The sequence below is a fragment of the Trachurus japonicus genome, chromosome 13 (genome assembly GCF_045865225.1).
Source record: "Trachurus japonicus isolate A0001 chromosome 13, Traja_1.0".
Classification (NCBI taxonomy): Eukaryota; Metazoa; Chordata; class Actinopteri; order Carangiformes; family Carangidae; genus Trachurus; species Trachurus japonicus.
This window is the reverse complement of record NC_140919.1, coordinates 13,243,345-13,265,473: the sequence shown is the minus strand read 5'-3', so window position 1 is coordinate 13,265,473 and position 22,129 is coordinate 13,243,345. Positions and strand designations below refer to the sequence as shown.

The window sequence follows — 22,129 nt, the reverse complement described above, 5'->3', positions numbered from 1 at the left end:
GTCAGTCATTCATACCCACCGCAATACAGCTGTACAACTCCTCCGTCTGTCCGTCCACTATGAACTCAGCACTTTTGACCTTTTAAAGGGATAGTTCACTCGTAATTTAAATTTCACTCATTATCTACTCACCCTCATGTCGACTAAGGGCTGGGAGAAGTTTCAGAGTTATACGCTGGCGCAAATTGCGCGAGATTTGGACGGACCAGGAAGAGGAGCTTCCGCTACAAAACAAGCTTGAAATATAGACTTATTTAATTTTTTTCAGAACAATTTCGCATTTCGGGGCTTCAATACAAGACGGACATTACATACGAGCAGCATGGAGGTCAAGACAGTTGGTATCCATTTGCAACCGTTATATGGACATGCACTGCTACGCCGAGACCCCCTGTAACTCAGAGAAGCCACGGAGGACTCTGAAACTTCTCCCAGCCCTTAGTCCACATGAGGGGGAGTAGATAATGAGTGCAATTTGAATTTTGGGTGAACTATTCTTTTAACCTTTTATCCACATATGTATTATTGTCTTTTAATACACTATGTGTTTTTATGTATTTTTACTTCAGTGTTTCGTGATCTGTGTTGTTCTCTCTCCATTGTCATGTATTTTCTCTTGCTGCTGCTTGTGACAGTTTAAATTTCCCCTTGGGGATTAATAAAGTATTCTATCATCTATCATTCTATCATTTAATTGAATAAGATTAATGCTGTGTTTACTGGTTGTTCTTATCAATACAGTACTAGTGTATTAAGTGTGACTCATATTGATGAACCCACAGAGAACTATAACCTCCCATCAGCTTTATTGAACATTTTAGCAGCTTTCAGCTTATTGTTTTGGTTTTACATTGACGTTTGACACAATAACAAGAGTTAAGTCATACATTATAATGTCAGCTGTGTTTATAAGTGACCAAATATGAACTATTCTTGCTTTAAAACTGTACTACTCATGGTCATGTGCTCAATAAAGGCACTAAGTACAACCAGCATGTGTAAAAAAAAAAGTGATACTAATAAATAACCAACTGGTATAACAAAGTTAAATCTCAGGGTTTTATTTAATTCACAGATTAGTTGATAGTTAGAAACACATTCCTGAACCCTTGATGCTTCTTCTTTCATATCACTAATATAAGAAGTGATAGTAGTAAGATTGGCAATTAGTTTATCTTCAAATATTCAGCACCAATGCTCTATGAGTCATTAAACATTTAAAAGAGGCTTCTCTGTGTAGTCAAGTTGCAACACACACAGAGTGAGATTGAAGGAAAGTGAGAAAGAACATCAAAAACAGCTTATTTTTCCTTTTTTGTTCTTTGTTCCCTCTGTTCTCTTAAAAAAAGATATCAATACCAATGTGTTCATCTGTGTTTTTTCAGTTTATCAGTTTTGTTCCTGATATATTTGGCTGCAATAAGATAGAGACCATTCATTGTGATTTTCTGAGCTAGAAGAGTGAAGGCATGATTGAAGTTGTGAAAAAAAAAAGAAAATGTCACAGCTGTGATCCCATCAACCAAAGCCTCAGATATCTGAACAATGATCCTCCAAACAATCCATGGAATGACTTAGGGGAGAAATTGCAGCCCATGTAAACAAGTGAAAAAGCTTCACAGACCGTTTGAAGAGACAAATTATTGATAATGGAAAAATAATTGCTGCCAGGAGGTAAAATGAAGCTGACAGATTAATTATTCTACAAGGAAAACACAAAACTGCTGCTGCATCTTAACACCTTGTAAAATTGAGTAGATCGCTACTCTGACACAGTACAAAATACATAGGCTGATAACAATCCCTGTTTGAGGCTTTAAAGGTACATTGTGTAGGAATTACTCCCATCCAGCGTTGCAGTTGTCTATCGCAAGCAACTCAATTGTATTTTTCATGCTGCATTCACGCGAAATTGGGCAGACGGCAGACGGACGACAGCCTCTATGTAGACAAGTGGTCCGTCAGCACGAGGCAAAACAATACACGTGACAATATGTTGTCATGGCGATGTCGTATTGTTTACCTGACCCACGGTTTACCGGCTTTCTCTCCACTTCTGTGACTAAAACGACATCTGGTTTGTTAGCGACGGCCGTCTGCCCGACTGCAGGTGAATGCAGCATCAGTGTAACGCTCCATTCCTCCTCACTGCCGTGGTTTCCTACCGTCACGCTGCCACTGAACGTAAAAACATGGCGACACCACATGGCAGCCAGCACCGAGCTTACCCGCTCCATGGAGATATGAATGATATGAACGGCTCATTCAGAGCTGAAAGGAACACTTCAGTTTGTTGATGGGGGGGGTTACTGGTTAATGAAAAACAGACTTTTGAACCAAATAATCGATTTTCGTGAATAGATAACAGGAGAAGTTACACAATGTCCCTTTAAGCAAATACATCTAGTATAGTAGCCTATTATCTTGCCTTTCTCTTCTCACACTGGAACCTAGAGCAGCTAAATGACACGTGACCAACCTGATCTCGTTGGGTATCTCCTCCTCATCGTATTTGTTCTTGTTCTTCCAGTAGAAGAGAGTGACCACCACTAGAAGGGAACAGATGACGACAGCCAGGACTCCTGTCGCAATGGTCCCTGCTATCAGTCCTACACTCTGAGGCTGGGCTGCAAGACACAGAGACAGGAGGAGATGGTTTCACAAGCCAGGCCACATAATGGACAGCAAGTTCAGTGTTACTTCAGTTCAGTTCAGTTCAGACAACTTTATTAGTCCCCTGGGGGGCAATTCAGTTGAAGCAGTTCTGGCGTAAAAAAAACCCCCACAAACAACAACCATGGCATAACAACAAGCAGCAGATGATAAACAGGAGTACAATATGCAGATTAGTACATATCCCCAGGGGGCTGAGGCACTTAAGCCACTGTCACACAATTGTGTGGAGTGGCACAATTTAATAACAGAGACCAAGAATAAGAATAAATAGTAATAAATAAATAAGTGGCACATTAAGTTATGAAGACACAAAGTTAGTTATCAAGGATGGGCTGGAGACCATTTGGGTAACATGTTGAAAAAATGCACTTCTAGAGCTTCATGGCAGTTTTTACCTGAATAACAGCAGCTACTTAATAAGTGTCACTGTTTATAGTTTCTTTGATGGACAAGAGCAGTGTGTGCTGTCCAAAAATAAGTATGTACAGTAGCAAGGAAAGAATGGAAACAGAGAAATCCAGGACAGCTTGGAATATGTGTTGGATTTCATACTACATGTACCTTAAAATAATGAAGCCCTGATGCACCAAACTGTTCACTACTGCCAAGCCATGCTTGACGTAAGACAGCATCATGCTGGTATTGACTGACTAAGGACAGTTGTATTGTAATTTTGTACAGATTGTCAAAGCCTTTGAGGTAAATTTGTGATACGTTGTTATATAAATAAGACTTGACTTGACTCAGCACACGGCCTGTACCCTTCTGACAGTGAGCGTCAGCTTGTCACATATTGTCAGATGAAAAAAAAGAAGAAGACTGAAAATCATGTTACAGTCCCTCCTGTCAAGCTATCCAAACTGTCTGACCTTGTTTGACCTAAACCGTCACTCTGTCTCTCTCTCTGACTGGTGGCAGATGTGGCGACTGCTACTATCTGCAAGATTCTCCGGTCGTGTCCTTTGTTTATTTGCTTGTTATTCTGCGTATCTGTCTGTTTGACAGTGTTTGTGTAAAGGCGAGAAGGCAGCTTTTCCATTTATAAATGCGCACAGACTCATCCATATGTCAGCCATGTGTCAGGCTGCCGGTAGATGACAATAAGAGTGTGACACGAGCGTACTTACGTGCTACAACCTGCAGGTTGAGCAGACAGGTGCTCTTGCCAATAGCGTTGCTGGAGGTACATTGGTAGAGTCCTGAAGTGCTGGTGCTGATGTTTCTCAGAGTGACGGTGCCCTGCATCTGGTCTGAAACAATCACACACACAGCCACATGTAAAGTGACACACAGTATCATCGAACCACACAGACACACTGCAAAAACTCAAACTCTTACCAAGAATATTATTTATAGTCAAAATGTCATTTGTCGTCAAAACAAATCTCATTCTACTTAAAATAAGACTCATCACATTAAAAATTTGCTTATTTTTAGACATTTTTTACTTATTTCAAACATATTTTCACTTGAAATCATCTGATAGTGGAGCAAGTTTTTCTTTCTTATTACAAGCACAAAACATTTGCTTTCACTGGCAGATTTTTCTACTTATTTCAAGTGAAAATTTGTTTGAAACAAGTGAAAATGGTCTAAAAACAAGTTCATTTTTAGGTGATGAGTCTAATTTTAAGTGGAAAGAGATTAGTTTTGACCAGAAATGAAACGTTGTGACAAGAATTAAGACAAATATTCTTGGAAAGATATTGAGTTTTTGCAGTGCACACCCAAATCAAAACAGAAACCACAGCAAAAATAGTACAAAGTATAAGTCATAACATAATCTGAAACATGTTCAACTGGAAAAGTTATTCAAATGTATAAACATTATTCATACTAATGTTTTAAATATTGCAATACATCCAACTGAACAACTATCTACCAATAGAGGGTGCTATGTACCCTTAACACAAAGTGTAAAATTGTCTAAGTTACTGTGCGGTTTTAAAAAAACGTGCTGCAGTTTCCTTCTTTTATAAATGATGAAGGGGGTTGAGTGAAGGGGGGGCTCAACCCCCTTCATCATTTATAAAAGAAGGAAACTGCAGCACGTTTTTTTAAAACCGCACAGTAACTTAGACAATTTTACACATTTGCTTTCACTGGCAGATTTTTCTACTTATTTCAAGTGAAAATTTGTTTGAAACAAGTGAAAATGGTCTAAAAACAAGTTCATTTTTAGGTGATGAGTCTAATTTTAAGTGGAAAGAGATTAGTTTTGACCAGAAATGAAACGTTGTGACAAGAATTAAGACAAATATTCTTGGAAAGATATTGAGTTTTTGCAGTGCACACCCAAATCAAAACAGAAACCACAGCAAAAATAGTACAAAGTATAAGTCATAACATAATCTGAAACATGTTCAACTGGAAAAGTTATTCAAATGTATAAACATTATTCATACTAATGTTTTAAATATTGCAATACATCCAACTGAACAACTATCTACCAATAGAGGGTGCTATGTACCCTTAACACAAAGTGTAAAATTGTCTAAGTTACTGTGCGGTTTTAAAAAAACGTGCTGCAGTTTCCTTCTTTTATAAATGATGAAGGGGGTTGAGTTGTGAGCTCAAAGTCACTGGGATGTACACTACTGGGCCTCGAAAGGCTTCAGCATTTCCTGAATATTTGAGTGATGAGAGGTGAGCCAGAAAGCCAGGAAGTGGTTTCAAATTTGACACAAGTGCAAACAGCAGAAAACACTCACAAATGAATATCACTTGTTCCTTAGTGGGAGAAAATGTGGAATAATCTTATACAAGTTAAGTTAAAATATAATATTGCATGCATGACCATATATTTAATAACAGGATGTCCAACTGATGGAAACAAAATGACTAACATTTTGTTTTACCAACTCAACTATAATTGTGCTGAGCTGAATTTGGCGTCTTTGAAGCTCTATTAGATGTTGGCATGTTGTCAGCTGACATGCTAGCATTTCACAAATAAAGACATGCATGCATACTTGCAATTATGATTCACTTCCTTTAAATATAGCATCCTCCCCCACTGTCTGCAATCCATAGATGTTAAAACATGGACTTAATTGTGGTGGGATTCTGCCGTCTGCACTTGATGTGCTCTGTTTATACCAGCCTGATACGACCTCTTTGTTTAATAGCCGGTTGTTGACCAATAGTGTACAAACAGAGAAAAGTGAAAGTGATGACGATAATTTCAATGAACGACAGCTGGAAAATAAAAAAGGAGAGTTCACTACACTCGATCTCTGTTGCTGAAAACCAACTGCAGCTCTACAGTAACACAGGTGAATGAATGCTGGGTTGCTTTAGTAAAAAACAGAGTGGATGGAGCGATTGTACCAGTCCACTGTGACAGAGTTGGGATTCAGCATGAGAGACCGCACAAAACCATCACTTTGTCCATACACAAATACACTCATTGACAAATCACATGATCTCAATCACTGCATCCATCCATCCATCCATCCATCATCACCCCGGAGGGAAACCTTCAGGTGGGCAGTTGATGGTGGGGTTTGTTGCTGAGTCTCAGCTGCGCTATGTATTTGTGTGAGATTTACCAGCGAAGGTGGGGCAAAAGGGAACTCCGATGGCCAGCTTGTTTGTAATACCTTGCATGGCGTTGTGCGGCAGCTTGGGCAGCGCGTCCAGTTTCTCCCAGGAGTAGGACGGCGTAGGAATACCTTCCTCCGAGCTGCAGAACATCATGATGTCACTGCCGACATCCAGAGTGCCCTGGATTCGACAGGCTGGCACCGAGGGGGGCACTGGCAGATGGAAAGAGTGGGCGGTGTCATGTTAAACCACTTTATAAAGAAAATGTGATGTTTTCCTAATCGAGGAGGAAATGATGTATTAAAAAAAAAAAAAAAAAAAAAGCTGAAAGCTGAGAGCCTCATATTTCCAACAGCGCTGACAAGCTGCTTTAATTTCTATCTTTAAAGATTCCTCAAGCTGAAAAATAAACACTCAGCCTCCTATAATTTGCCACTGTGATGATAAAATCAATCATCTGTGGAGGTTAGGGATGTCACGATAATAGATTTTTTTGGTACGATTATTTTCAGAGAAATATATAGTTAAAATACACATTACTAATTATAAAATATTTTAAATATCTATTAAAATATGACCAATTATTGATCCGCCAGGGGAAGTGTTTGAAATATTCAAGTCATTAATTGTCATCGATACCAAATTTAAAAGTTAATTAATCTTAATCTTTTTTTTTTATTATTACAAATGACACTCTAGCATTTAAACTCCTACTAATTCAATGTTACGTTAAATGGACCAGTATCTGTGTATTTACCTTTACTTTGGCGCACATCTGCCGACACGATTCAGACATTATCTTTTTTTAGTATTTAGGAATCTTTGCGATCAATTAATTGTGGCATTTAATACCACGATTAACTGTGAAAACAAGTAATTGTGACATCCCTAGTGGAGGTGTGTGAGTAGTTACCCAACACTGTGAGCCCGATGACGCCGATGTTGCGCCCTCCTCTGTCTGGGAGGTTGTTGACCAGGCACTGGTAGGTCCCAGTGTCGGACAGCTGGGTGTTGTTGATGAAGATGGAGGCACTTGTGCTTGGCATGGTGGCCACGAAACCCACACGGCCATTGAGGTGGTTGGCGAGGCTGAACACCTGGCCGCCCTGGTAGATTATCACCTGGAAACGGGACGTCACAGGGACAGAAGGACGGAGGATGGAGAGAAGGATGGGAAGGAAAATATTGGTGTAATAGAAAAGTGAATGGGAAGGGGAGGATGGCAGAGAGGGGAATGGGTGACATCAGGGAGAAGAATATGGGGGGAAAGAAAAGAGAAATAAATTATTTTCTGATGAAAGACACTAAATCTACCCTACAAAGGCAAAGTGCAGTATCTGTAAAAATGCCAAACTGAGAAAAACAGCTTTTTGTGTTTTTCATTGTCAGGTTTAAACATCAAATTATGAATAACTACCAAGTCTATAATTGATTTGATAATGGTGGACTGAATGAAATGTATTTTGTAGTTTGTCTTTCTGACCAATTTTGACCGTTTTATGGCAGATACTGCACTTTTTGCCTTGGTTTTGGTGCAGATGCTGCACTTTGACTTGGTATTAGCTACAGATATGGCACTTTGCCTTGGTTTCACAGGTTTTTTTTGGATGGACAGCAAAATAAAAAGCCCAATAACTCTGGAAATTTTAGCAGTACCAATATCAAATTGTACCACATTGAAGATAATATGTCACACCTTTGATTGGTCAAAAGCCTTTGTAGGGCAGAAATATTATATCAATCTTATGACTTTTGTTGAAATCATATGAAATCAGTGCTTTGTGTTATTGGATCTGTGCACAAATATGTTTCCTTTAGTGACCTGTTACAAGTGTCTGTCACTAGAGGGAGACCTAGTTCTACTGAGAGGCTATTAAACATCTTGACAGGGGGCAGAGGAAGTAAAAGAAGTAAACTGACTTTTGTGTCCTGAGAGAGAAAAAAAAAACAGACAAACAAACAAACAGACAGACAAACTAAAAAAACCTTTTATTTGAAAGTAGTCCTTTCTAGCTCAGTGGGTAAATTCCAAGAAAAGGACGACTACATACTAAAAGTATGCTTTTATGGTACTATAAGGCTCTTCAGATAAAAGCCTCCACTAAATGGTATGCATAATTGAAAACATTTTATCTTGGAAATATATAAACTGCAATTTGAAGGGGAGGCATCGCAGGCACTGCTCTGCACATGGAATCTAATCCGGAGAGAAATTCAACCAGAACCTTTGTGAACGGTCACAGTGAGATGACACTTTGTGCCTCCAGGTCGAGGTGAGCTTGTCTCGGGTCCAAATTAAAGAGCAATGAAGGATCAGTTTGTTGAAAAGCTTCCCTCAGGCTTCAAACTCCGGCTGAACAGCTCGTTTGTGAAGCTGAGCCACATGCAAAACAGCTCTCACCCCTCAGCTGGGCCCACACAAAAGATGAAGAGGACACACACACACACACACAAGTGCATGGTATGCGCACACAAGCCTGGCTCTAACACACACACGCACGCACGTCAGCTCACACGCACGTACGAACACACGAAGCGTGGAGGCGAATCAGAGGGGCTATTCACTTTGGTGAAAAGAGCCCTCATTGAACTGTTCAAAGACCCAGGCAGGGAAACAACCAGCACCAGTGTGTGTGTGTGTGTGTGTCCGTTTATGTGTGTGTGAATGCGTGAGAGTGTGTATGTGACCGTGTCCTCCACCACTGCTTAACTGTTGTAAATTGCACGGCTGCAATTTCCTGAACGCGGTCCGCTCGCTTTGTCCTCTTATGTGCAGATGAATAGGCAGCTCCTCAGCTGTGATGAGAGTCTGCAACTGCATCTCCTATGTGTGTGTATGTGTGTACATGTATGTGTATATGTGTGTCTGTTGTGTGTATTCATTGACTCAAGAGGCGTGCATCAGTTTTGAATAGCGTGCATGTGATTGTCCTGGTAACTGTTTCTCAGTCTAATAAGTGTCAGCTCTCACTTACATTTTGTCAGTCCACTCTTCTGTCTGTCTGTCTGTCTGTCTGTCTGTCTGTGTGTCTGTGTGTCTGTGTGTCTGTCTGTCTGTCTGTCTGTGTGTCTGTGTGTGTCTGTGTGTCTGTCTGTAACGGACAGCACAGCTACGACCTGACTCTACACTCCTGATGACCTGACAGTATAATCTGCACGCTCTGTGAAAGTGATCCAATCAATCGGCCTCCACATTCAGTGGGTGTGTGTGTGTGGTTGTGTGTGCACATGAATGAACAGGGGATTAAAGGAGGCCCTAACCTGTGCAGTGTCTTACACCTGTCTCTACTTTTTGTTTGTTTTTTGTAAGTTCTTGTGGATTTTGAATTTCTGATAATTACAGTAAGGAGAGACACTACAGGTGAATAGGGTAAAAATTTTAACTAACAGATATCACCATGAAACTTACCAAGTGTATCACTTACATTAAGATAAATGTTTTTTGTATTACACGTTTTGTCAAATTTTATGTTTAAATATGTAAATGAGGCAATGTCTGATGAAATATGCACTAATTTGCATACATTTCCAGAACCGAAATCTGAAAAATTGATAAAGCTACTTTCAAAATTTGTCGTTTTATTTTGTTGACATATGAGAGTCAGAAGTTTTTACAGAGGAGGATTTTGGATATCTCTTTTTATCACTTTGTAAATGAGAAAATACTGTCATCAGCCCTAAAAAAAATCTAATTTTGCCATGTTTTTAGGGATAAATTGTTGTATAAATCAGGCTGTGAATGATATATCAACAATCCCCTCTGGAAGACCCTTCAGAATATAGACAGGAATAAAACTGGAAGGTTTGGTGTCTGTAAGTGCTGCTGAAGTGGAGATTTCGGGTTTAGAGTCTGAGGAAAAACTCATTTTGAGAAAACGGCCTTTAAAGACTTGTACTGTAAAATTCCATAGATTATTAATGTAAATCACACTTTTATGATTGGTTGCTGATACGGAGGAAATGACAATTATTGGAGCCTACATCATTGTCACAGTAGCATGTTAAGTTTTGGTAAATTTAGGAGAAATCTACTGACGAAAGAGACAAAATGAAGTAAAATAAAAACCTTAATGTGGATTTTATACCATTTCTTCTGACTTTTCTGAGAGAATACATGTTCAGGAAGAAAAATAGCCCAAAATCTCAAAATTGATCAGTGCATGAAAAAACAGTGTTTTTGCCTGTAGTGTCCCAAAAAAAGAGAAACAGAAAAACATGTGATATTTAATAAATACCTGACTGGACCGGACGTAACTGTGTAATTTTCTGCTTTATTTGTGCCACATTCCACCATTTCTCTCCAGTCTGTGTCTCTGTCCACCGCACTGAGCCACATCGATGTGTGTGCGTTAAATCACCTCATCCTCTCGCGTGACCTGGTTGGCTTTGTAGTTGTACGCAGGGGAGAAAAGAGGTCATGGCTGGCGCTCAGATGGCGGATGGCCTTAAGAACTCTAGCTGGACTAGCTGGATGCCCCAGTGTTCACCCGGCGGTAAAACTCTTCTGTATCCTCTCCCTCCTAAAATCCTACACACACTCCCACACATAGTTCAAACATCCTCCCTCATTGTACTGCACTGCAAAAACTCAAACATCTAACCAAGAATATTTGTCTTATTTCTAGTCAAAATGTCATTTCTAGTCAAAACAATCTCATTATACTTAAAATAAGACTCATCATATTAAAAGTAGTTTCTTTTCAGACACTTTTTACTTCTTTCAAGCATATTTTCACTTGAAAAAAGTTGAAAAATCTGATAGTGGAGCAAGTTCTTCTTCCTAATTACAAGCACAAAAAACTTGCTTTCACTGGCAGATTTTTCAACTTATTTCAAGTGAAAATTTGTTTGGAACAAGTGAAAACGATCTAAAAACAAGTTCATTTTTAGGTGATGAGTCTTATTTTAAGTGGATAGAGATTATTTTTGACTATATGAGACATTTTGACAAGAAATAAGACAAACATCCTTGGAAAGATTTTGAGTTTTTGCAGTGTGTATCCTGAGTCTTATCTTGTTCTGTGATGCACTCTGTACTGTAAGTGTGAGCCATGACAGGATGCACACAGTAAACCTTATGATATTTCCCATCACCGTACCACCAGTCCCATGACCGTAGCCTACTTCTGCCTGACCCAGGGGCCCCGTTGGCCCCAGACACGAGGGACACTGCCATCACCTCAATAAAGCCCGAATAAATCTCTAAACCCCTACAGCCTTCCAACAATTTACCCACTGTAAGCCGCCACTGTTATCTCCATCTATCCTCTGAGACATGTTCCAAACATAATGGACGTAACGTATACTGTATATTTTGATGACGTGGTTATTGAGCTACTTTCCAAAAGCATATGAAAACTATTTATTTAGACCAATCAGCTGCAGGTTCTAAGTTACTAAGTTTTCCTCGTGATGCATTTAATGTTACAACTGTATGGAAGCATTGATAGAGAAAGTCTGACTGTGGCTCAGGTCAATTCAGGTCAAGTCGATGCATGAACTCGAGCCACTCTGTGTCTCAATGGGCTTTTCAGACCGAGAAGAGAGGGAGGAGGGGGGAATAAAACAAAAATACGCTTTGTTTTAATATATAAGGAGGAAAAAAAAAGGAGAAGAACCCTCGGGAGATTAATTCAGAGAGAAATTCAGTTTCCTCAGGCAGCTGGAGGTGAAACAGGGGCCAGAGGTGGAAAGAAGTCGTTTTTCTGAGAAAGTTAGTGGAAATACATTATACACCAATAGCTATACACTCTTTGATATAGTATATAGTACTGAATCTATAACAATCAAACATATATATGAATAAGTCAGAGGTCATTATGTTATTCTAACTCCAGCGTAGCACACTGCAACCGTTACACATTAAGTTTCAGCTTCACCCTCCTGGACACAGGTTTTTTTCTTTTTTGTTTGTTTCAAGGTGTAAAATCTGGTGCTAAAAAAACAGCTTCATTCCAGCTGTCATCACACTGACAAAACAAGCTGTAGATTTGCACAAAATCTCATTGGAGCTTGTGTTAATTATTTATTATTCAGACTAGAGAGATTTATTTCAGGGTGTTCTTCTGACATTCAGCTGTTTTCAATTTGTATTTATGACATATATAACATTTTTGATTTGCCCTGGAGCACTTTTTTTATTATTATTGTTTTCATCTTTTATCTTATTATCATGAGTTATCCTGCATGGTGTGTCTGAGACTGTGTAACTTTGATGCCTTATACTGTCAAACTGCAAACCAAAATCTGTACAAATAAAGTAACCTGAACCTGAACCTGTGTTACGTGGGTGCAGAAGAAAATTCAGTTGCTGAAAAGTGCTACATCATTTTGTAATGCTGTCACATCCAATAGACTGTGGGCAAAAACAAAAAGTATGGCTTGTGAAGTTGGATGTCATTGTGCACACAAGCAATGAGTTTTATCACAGGACAGGCAGCACCTCCAGAGGAAAGACACTTGGACATCCCATTGGTGAAAATGACAGTGCACTTGTTCTTTCTTTGCTGATTAATACAAAAAGAACCACATTATTAAAGGGATAGTTCACCCAAAATTTAAATTTCACTCATTATCTACTCACCCTCATGTGGACTAAGGGCTTCTCTGAGGGGGTCTCTGCGTAGCAGTGCATGTCCATATAACAGTTGCAAATGGATACCAACTGTCTTCGTAACAAAAAGACACACCAAAAAACATCCAAATATCTCCATGCTGCTCGTCTGTAATGCCCGTCTTGTATTGAAGCCCCGAAATGCAAAATTGTCCCGAAAAAATTAAACAAGTCTATTTTTCAAGCTTGTTTGTAGCAGAAGCTCCTCTTCCTGGTTCGTCCAAATTTGACGAACCGTCGAGAAGCTTCCGCTACAAAACAAGCTTGAAATATAGACCTTTTTTTTTTTTCCGGACAATTTCACATTTCGGGGCTTCAATACAAGACGGACATTACATACGAGCAGCATGGGGGTATTTGAATGATTTTTGGTGTGTCTTTTTGTTACAAAGACAGTTGGTATCCATTTGCAACCATTATATGGACATGCACTGCTATGCCGAGACCCCCTGTAACTCAGAAAAGCCACGGATAACTCTGAAACTTCTCCCAGCCCTTAGTCGACATGAGGGTGAGTAGATAATGAGTGAAATTTCAATTTTGGGTGAACTATCCCTTTAAGGTATAATTGATTAATTAATGCCAGTCTAACCCCTCCCTCAGGCTTTCCACAGGGTGCATTCCCAGTCACAGACAAACATGCCATCTTTGAGTTTGTCTGAAATTGGTCCTTGTTCGTTTTCTTTGATGTGTCCAGGGGAAAATTTGCACAGAAAGTGTCAAACAGGAGAAAAAGAGGTCACATTCGGAGGGGTATGTCTATTTTATCCATCCCTCTGGCAGATTGTTTGGTTCAGATAAGGATCGGAATCTGATCATCTAAAATACGATGACAGATGTTCTCAATTACAGATTAACATCATTTCTGCACCACAGATTCTCTATGACCTCAATTTCACTACAGCCTCATTTCACTCTAACTGCGTAGTTTTTCACTATTTGAGGTTTTATATAAAAAAAAAAAATACAAATCAACACTTCCCTCTCCAGGAACTTATGAAAACATATTTAATTTATTTTTCACACTTGAAAATGATTTAGAAATGGCATTGGTAAAAGTTTTCATCACTCCTGAAGTGATAAAAGTTTTCTCTCATCAACTAGAGGAAGGGAGAATACGTGGCAAAATTGGATTGTAAAGGGTTTCAGGCACTGACAATATTAAACTAGCAGGCGTACGAGTGAGGGGAACTCTCTGTAGAGCTGCATATCATTTTGTGATATACGTACCAGCTCTTTAAACGATCGCAACTACAAAGTTTTCAGAATCAGATTTCAGTTTCACAGGTGATGTGAGAGAACCTGGAGCTTTTATTAGAGTATGAATAACAATATCCAGCAAAAACGTTTAAAGAGGATAAACAACAGCTCCGAAACATAAAACCATTGTCCAGTGTGTGTGTGTGTGTGTGTGTGTATGAGGATTATCTCACACCTCACAGCCCAGAGGAAAAAGGGTCAGGACATTTGATCACAGATTACATACACAGAAAACAGCACGTGAACCTGCACACAAACACACACACACACACACACACACTGAAACACACACATATGATACACACACTCCCCTTAGACACATGCTCGCATGTAGTAAACTGGAGCTCAATGCATCAGGTAATCAGAGTAAACAAACAGCAAGACTGACCTTTGAACAGTGACACTGTGGTTAAAGGTTGAGTGCTAACAATATATGGATTTGATCATAAATATCATATTTCAATTACAACAGTGGCGATTTAGTTTTAAAAAATCAATTCATAATATACGTAAAGCAATAATTATGAATTATAATAACAGGTTTTCGACTTCACGTCAACAATGAAGTCGTAATTTCATTGTAATTGTCCCCAGAAAGCTCATATACTGTATATTGAATCCTTCAATATACTAGAATTATGGTATAACATGTAGCTTTACAACAGAATAATTTACTTTCTTATTTTTTCTGAATCTATTTACATATTACTGCTGGTGTCTTAAGGAAAAGCAACTCATAAGGTCTTTTATTTTGGAGGACTTACAGTAGTTTAGTGGTAGCTGATCCATTGTTATAATGAATGAATACATTTTTTCTATTTTGGTGTCATGCCACTACTGTGGCCCATCCCATATGAGATTACAAGACACATTTAATGACAAATACAAGAAAAAAAAAAGACTAGACAGTCCTTCCTGTTGGTGTTACAACATATATATCTCGCTCTTCGTCTCATTGCCCAAGCCTTTTCAAGAAATAAAGAAAATGCAAATATATTCAACTGAAAGAGATGTTTTAGCTTCTCAGCATCGTCTAACCACACAAATGTGTTATTTAGATCTACCTTACTAAACAATTTTTGTCTTATAGAGTCATAAAAAGGACAGTAGAACACAAAATGAATTTCATTCTCCACCTCTTGGATGTCACATAAATTACAAATTCTATCGTCTTCTGCTGTGCCGACATATCTGCCTGTCTCGATATGAAGACCAAGAACACCAGCTTGAGAGATCTTTTCTTTTTAGACAATTTATACAAAACATAGTTTTCTGGGTCAAATACCCAGATAATAAAAATAACTTTATTTATTTATTTATTTATTTATTACACTGGTAGTGTTGTAGTTCACACCTTTTAACTGTAACTGCATCATCTGTCTTTCCTTGTATTAATTCCATAAGCAGAGTCCAGATGCAGCAGGGTGATGCACTTCCTGCACTCATAAACAAAAGATATGACTCATTAAGTTCTATGGTGTGTACTGTGTGGAGTCAGCCATGTCGGCTCCAGGCTGTAAAGCACAGGTTGAGATCTTAAACAACATGCCAAGTCAAGCATATATACCACATCATCTCCTCTTCTGACAAAGCTTAATCAGCTGCGCCTTTTATCGCAGTCTCATCTAAAACTGAGGGTTCAAAAACCGTGAGCGGAGACAGATCGGACCGGTCCGAGTGCTAGAACTAAAGTGCTAACACAGGTTGAGAGAGTGTGGAAGTGTACAGAGTAGACTAGAGCTCTGTTCAGTAATTCTTAATGGCTTTTAGCATCAGCTGTAATCATTCATGACGTTCTCTTCCTCTAAAATGACCTTGTGCTTGTTCTGTCGCCCCCCACGCAGCACTTTATTTCTTCACTCACTTTTTAGACAGCTCACCAATTTCACACACACATCCCGATGGCAGAGCTATAGTTTGCTCAATATTAGTTTCTTCTTGTGTGTGTGACTGTTCATTTCTGCACTTTAAAACTTGTATGTGTGCAAATGTGCCCAGTGTTTCCAGGTATGGAGCCTGTATGGACCTCACTACAGTATATATGTACTGAGAGTAGACGGTATAGCATGACAACAATGTGATGCAGCCTTCTATATGTATCACTTCCCATCTTCACTCGCCTGTCATCTAAAAGTCACATGCATTCATCTGTGAGTAAGTGCCTATACACTGTGCATGGCTGTGTTCGCTGTTGTTTTGAGTTTCTTTCTGTGTATGTGTGAAGACAACAGTGTTAGCCTTTATCCACAGGTGTGCACACGAGAGCATCACATGTGACATGTGCAATTTCTGGATGTGTGGAAACATGCATCTGTGTTTTCAAAGTCATTGTGCACTTTGCATGCCTGTATGTATGTGTGAAGCCAGTAGATATGTATATAAATATATAGAGATAAAGTCATTGGGAGCTGTGCTGCATTTGGACCAGCAGTCTGTCTCATGCCAGTTTGTCTGTGTGCATGTGTGTTTGTGTCCTGGTGTGTGTGTGTGTGTGTGTCCGTGTATATGTGTGTGTATATATGTGTGTGTGTGGTGAGAACAGCTGCGATCTAGAGCCTGTCGTGGGCGTGAGATAATTAGTGCAGAAGATGATTGTATTATTTGGACGGCCGACCAGCGCCGGAGTTCAAAGTGAAGGGAGGCAGGTGAGCTTGTACGGCCTGCAGCTGCATGTTAAACAACTCAAATGGAATCACAGAAGTCCGCAAAGGGGGGAGGAGGAGTGCAAGAGATAGAAAGAGAGAGACAGACAGACAGACAGACAGAGAGAGAGAGGAGAGGAGAGGAGGGAAAGAGGGAGGGTGAGAGAAAAACAGCAAATAAATAAGAGTAGCAGGCCAGGAAGGGACGAAGTGGTGGTGAGAAGCCGGTGAGACACAATTAGTGCCAAAAAGACACCACTGAAGTGTAAATCATGCTGTGTTTTGGAGTGCAAATTAAACTGTGATCAGTGCTCCCAAATAATATGAAGGAAAATCAAATGAGCTTTGTTTTAAAGCTAGAGAAGTGCCACATGGCGCTGCAGGCCTGTAGACTGCAACAGAGCTGGAAGAATGAATAATCCACACTATGGACACACCTTAAGCTTGCTACTATGTCTATATCACTATAGTTATCTAATATCTATCATTTACAAACTAACAATATTGTAAAGGTGCATTCAGATGCACCAGAAAGAGAAATTTCATGTCTTTTTATTTGCACAAAATTAACTTGCAGTCTGTATTATTGCACATTTGGCATATTACAGATTAACGTACTGTATCTTGCTACAGTAGCATTCGTCTCCTTTCTTTTCCTTTCCTTCCTTGAGGTCCCTCAAGGCTCAGCGATCCTCTCTGCGGATGTATTGTGCTAATTTCTCAATTCTCAAGTTGTCAAACTAGAACAAATGTGTTTTTGGTTTGAATTTGGGTCACTTACCTCAATCTGTGTCTCTACTCGCCTGATGCTGGATTGTTTCACTGACTCTCCTACGCGTTTGTGCAACCTCTGACATTCTCTTTACGCTGCATCTGAGCACACCTTACTACTAGATCGAGAGTGAAGTCACGTATGTACCTGCTTTGACTGAGAGGTTGGTGTCGGGCCGTCCACATGATGCATGCATATGATATACGGTAATGGTGCGTTAAAAGATTAAGTTAGAGATGCACACATCTGGCAGCAGAATAGACTTCTCAGTGTGTCTCAAAATAGAACACAGCAGCTCTGCCTCTTTGCAGACTCAACCAGCCCCAACTTCTGCATAATTACAAACCACCACATCAATACTCAGTGTTTTTTTTGCTGAGTCTAAAATATCAAAGATATGTTTTGTAACACTTCTTTTATCCAGCCCGTTTTTTTTATTTATTTATTTTTCAAGGGGGCTGCTCTCTCGCTCTGTCACTGTGAGTGCATCAGCGATGTAGCAAACTGTATACCTGTTCTGGCTGGTTGGCATTGGACAGCGGGATCACCATCCAAATGATGTTGAGGTTGTTGAGGGCAGCGCTGGTGGTGAAAGAGCAGGGCAGGACGGCTGCTTGGCCGCGCGCCACCTGGATGCTGCTCTGGGACACCGTCACATCCAGCGCCCGCACACACACTGCAGGGGAAAGGGGGAGGCAGCGATTAGAGGCTTGTCGCACATACAGCACATAAAGTGTAAGCAAATAAGACAAAAGAATAGAAAAGAGCAGAAAAAGGTGATCACGACTCCCAACAAATACTACTATCCTTGCGGTTTGTGATAGAACAGAGGTATAGGTCTATAAATACAAGTAATAATCAGCAGAACCTTCTGCCATCTAGAACCTAAATATATTTCGGAAAGCAAAAAGTCATGTTTAATCTCTGGATGTGTTCCTCTCTGCGCCGCCTTTTCATCTTCGTACGGCAAAACAAACATGATATCTGAACTGAGCTCCTCTTTTTGAAATGCTCTCAGCAGCTAAACAAACATCTAGACCACACTGTGAAGGATCACATGAAATATGTAAGAGTTATATGGAGAAACAAGATCAGCTGTCTCTTGAGTTATTCATTTCCTAAAACAACTTGCCTCTTGCTGCTTTCATGGGAAAACAGGCTGTATCAATACATACAAAATGAACATGACAAGTGGGGATAGTAATGGTTATTTTGAATACTATTCGCTGCTTCCCGTGCGTATACTGTGTGCACTAAACAACCACGCATGTTCTCTGGTGCAACAAATGTTAACCATCACCGACTAAGGAGCTGCTTTCCTCATCTGGACTGAGCTGTCAGCTGCAACAGACCCACAGAGACAAATATCTAAATGCTGCATCCTATTTCTAGACCAGCTAAAGACATTACAGCCTAAATTAAGTTAGATCTCCCCCACAAGCATGCATCCATGTCCAAAAAGCCCAGTGGGAAGTAATCTTATCTAAACTTGGTGAGGAGGATGATGGCAGTGATATGATTACAGATAATTGATCATGTCCTGTGAATCGTCCTTGTTCATGATAATGTAAGATGATGATCATGCCATAAGCCAATCACAGAAACCACCAGCATGTATGTGGTATGCGGGAACCAACTTAGTGTAAGCAATGGCCACCTTGCACAACAAAATATCCTGCATGTGCATACGACCATGTTATCTGGGTTGTTTTTTATTTTGTTCTGCTTATCTGCTGACAATTTGAAAATGAATTTCAGCTGAATTTGAGGTTTTGCATATCACCATCCTCTTCTAGCTGACAGACTGCCTGTTGCTCCCTCTCTGTCTGTCTGAAACCTGCTGGACTTCCTACGCTTCCCCTTCTGCTGGCAGACGCCGCGCGCCCTGCCTGCAGGCTCACTGCCGGCACTAAGGGAGATAGGCAGCGCTTGAACCGCTCCGCTCGGCTACGGTTTAGAAGAGATATATTCATGAAAAGACTTCCCATAAATTATGCAAGCAATTTCACTTAAAGGCATTATATTCCCCTGGAATGTCAATATGTATCATTTACAGTAGCAGATCCTTGCTGCAACTCAATTGCTGAAATAATAAGTCTGCGTGTTAAGCCGTGCATATACGTCACAACAACGCAGCTAATGAGCTTCAATCATCCCTTTATGACATCTCCAATCTCAGACCATGAGTATAAACACAATAAATAAGAAACTCTTAGCTCACGACTCTAATCTGATTGTCCTCTATCCTCTGTGTGCGCAATGTTCACTTCCTGCGCACAATCAATCTATGTTCTTATTGGAGGATTAGCGGCGACAAGGGGGGGGAAGTTCATATAAAAGGTTACAACCTCAACGAAATGCGTGTGAGAAAGGGATGAAGGGAAGGGAAAGAAAGAAAGAAAGAAAGAAAGAAAGAAAGAAAGAAAGAAAGAAAGAAAGAAAGAAAGAAAGAAAGAAAGAAAGAAAGAAAGAAAGAAAGTAAGATCCTGGAGGAATGAAGATAGAAGGAGCATCTTATCTCTAAGCCTCCTCCAAGGCAGCAGTCTCTCAACCCCACAACAGCTGGAGGGCTCATTTCAAAACACTGGATTAGGGAACCTCTGCGCACAGTGCCTGTAAGCTCCCAAGACCAAACAGGAACACACACACACACACACACACACACACACATACATACATACACATTACATCAAGCATGCACATATGCCCTCTTGACTCACAAACATACCACCCACTATAGTCAAACTCATCAGCGTATGTCATTTGTGACATGTATGGTAGCCCTTTAGGGACACATGTAAAAGACCCCGGCGTCTTCACTGAGGCATTGCTTGGCATTGCCTCATTATTGCACACACTTGTGCCAGAGCTTTACAGCTAACTCTTGGGCTGCGCTCATGAGGCATGTCCGGTAGACATCCACTCTTCCACAAACTGAGCAGGGTTTTATACGTGAGGGTTGAAAGCTTAGACACTCATTGTCAAATATGGCCACAAAGTAGGGCTGTTCGATTTTGCCCAAAAATAAAATCTCGATTTTCTTCTCTGAAAAATCGATTTCCGATTACGATTTTTTTGTTAAATGACAAACTATCTTGAGTGCTGTTTGTGTCTTTTTAAATGGATCTAATGGACCGTGAGAGCTATAACTGTGTAGTGGAAAAGGGCCATTGGTCTTTTTGGCAACGAAATCCTCACTGGTCTTAGCAAAATGCCGACATGCTTGTTTACAGTGTGTGGGGAGAGCAGCTGGAGAGCGTGATGGGAGGAAGGAGGCGGCAGTCATTACGGTAATTCAGCGCAGCCCAGATTCATGATCGGGGGCTTACCGTAATTACCCTAGTTAGAGTAAAAAAATAGATTTTTACGATTTCAAAAAAACGATTTTTACAATTCCAAATAATCGCGATTACGATTTTAAATCGATTAATCGAACAGCCCTACCACACAGATAAAAAATGTCCAAACCAAAATACATATATGATGTAGTGCAACCACTGTGGCTGTGCTCTTTTGATGATCTGATCTAACCACCAGCAGAATAAAGTGCAATTGTAACGGAGGTGCACTCACTCACCCATAAAGGACGTGCAAACCGGCTGCCAAGCGCTCATTGAGCTCTTGGCAAAACAGTTTCCATCGTTGCCCGCCATGCAGGAGACCAGGGTTCGAACCCCACCTTGGGCAATCCGTACCGAGAAACACAACGCAGAGGGCCAGATTGAAATCGGCTACACAATGGTTTTGGTGAATCTGGCCGGGGCCTTGAAGCAGTTGCTTCTATATTTCCCCACCTGTTTTGTTTCTTTCTAACATGTTCCTTTATTATTCTTGCCCAAGGCTGAGTGTAACACTGAGTTCTGCAGCCTTCATCATATCTCCCAGCTTCAAGTGCAAAGGTGTGATGCAAATGAGGCGTCCATCTCACCGGGTTTACCCACCGAGTCTATCCGTTTTTCTGTCAAACTCACTTTTAGCCCCCGAGCTGCCCCGAGGCGCAGCTCAGCACGGCCCAGACCAGACTGACTGACAGGAAACAGCACAAAACTCACTGATGCTATAGCTCTTCTTGATGCTGACCATCTTGTGCCAAGAGTTATATATACCTTCAGTGGATAAACGCTGCTCTGTCACCTTTTATCACATCACTGTGGTGCGTTATTCCCACGACTTTTACATCCTCTTTTTATGAGCACTTTTAAAAGATTTAACTTCAATGTCAGTGACGCACAGACCAGAATTAAAGAAGGAAAATATTTTTGATTGTAGCAGCTATTTCAGAATAGATTTGCTAATTCAACTTTAACTAAATTTAGATAACTGGCAAATTATCAGTGTAACTGAGCTTCACACATTCACATACAGGAGCTCCCTGGTGGTTTTTGGGAAGAGTGTCAAAATAAGATTGGCATTTCCTGTTTGTGAATGGATGATAATATCTCAAGAGGTAAAAGGGAAATAGTTTTCTCCTCTCATATCCTTGTTTTTCTGCTTTTGGTCTTCACATCAATAAAGTGACAAAAATTGAGAGACTTTCTGTGCAAAATAAAAAACATCATATTTGTCAGACATGAAATGAGCAGCATCTGAAATTAACTACGAAGCTCAGCTCAATGAACA

The 22,129-nt window shown here is 40.1% G+C and overlaps 1 protein-coding gene across 2 annotated transcripts in view; it reads right to left on the bottom strand.

The window, feature by feature from the left end:
- igsf11 (immunoglobulin superfamily member 11) overlaps positions 1–22,129 on the bottom strand; it is a 117,048-nt gene that overhangs the window by 3,488 nt on the left and 91,431 nt on the right. For both annotated transcript variants that reach the window (XM_085794877.1, XM_085794878.1), the window contains 5 exons: positions 18,022–18,185; positions 7,136–7,343; positions 6,279–6,434; positions 3,804–3,926; positions 2,480–2,627 (listed from right to left, as the gene is read on the bottom strand). In XM_085794877.1, the coding sequence (XP_085651003.1) occupies positions 2,480–2,627; positions 3,804–3,926; positions 6,279–6,434; positions 7,136–7,343; positions 18,022–18,185 (799 nt within the window). The remainder of the gene's footprint in view (positions 1–2,479; positions 2,628–3,803; positions 3,927–6,278; positions 6,435–7,135; positions 7,344–18,021; positions 18,186–22,129) is intronic.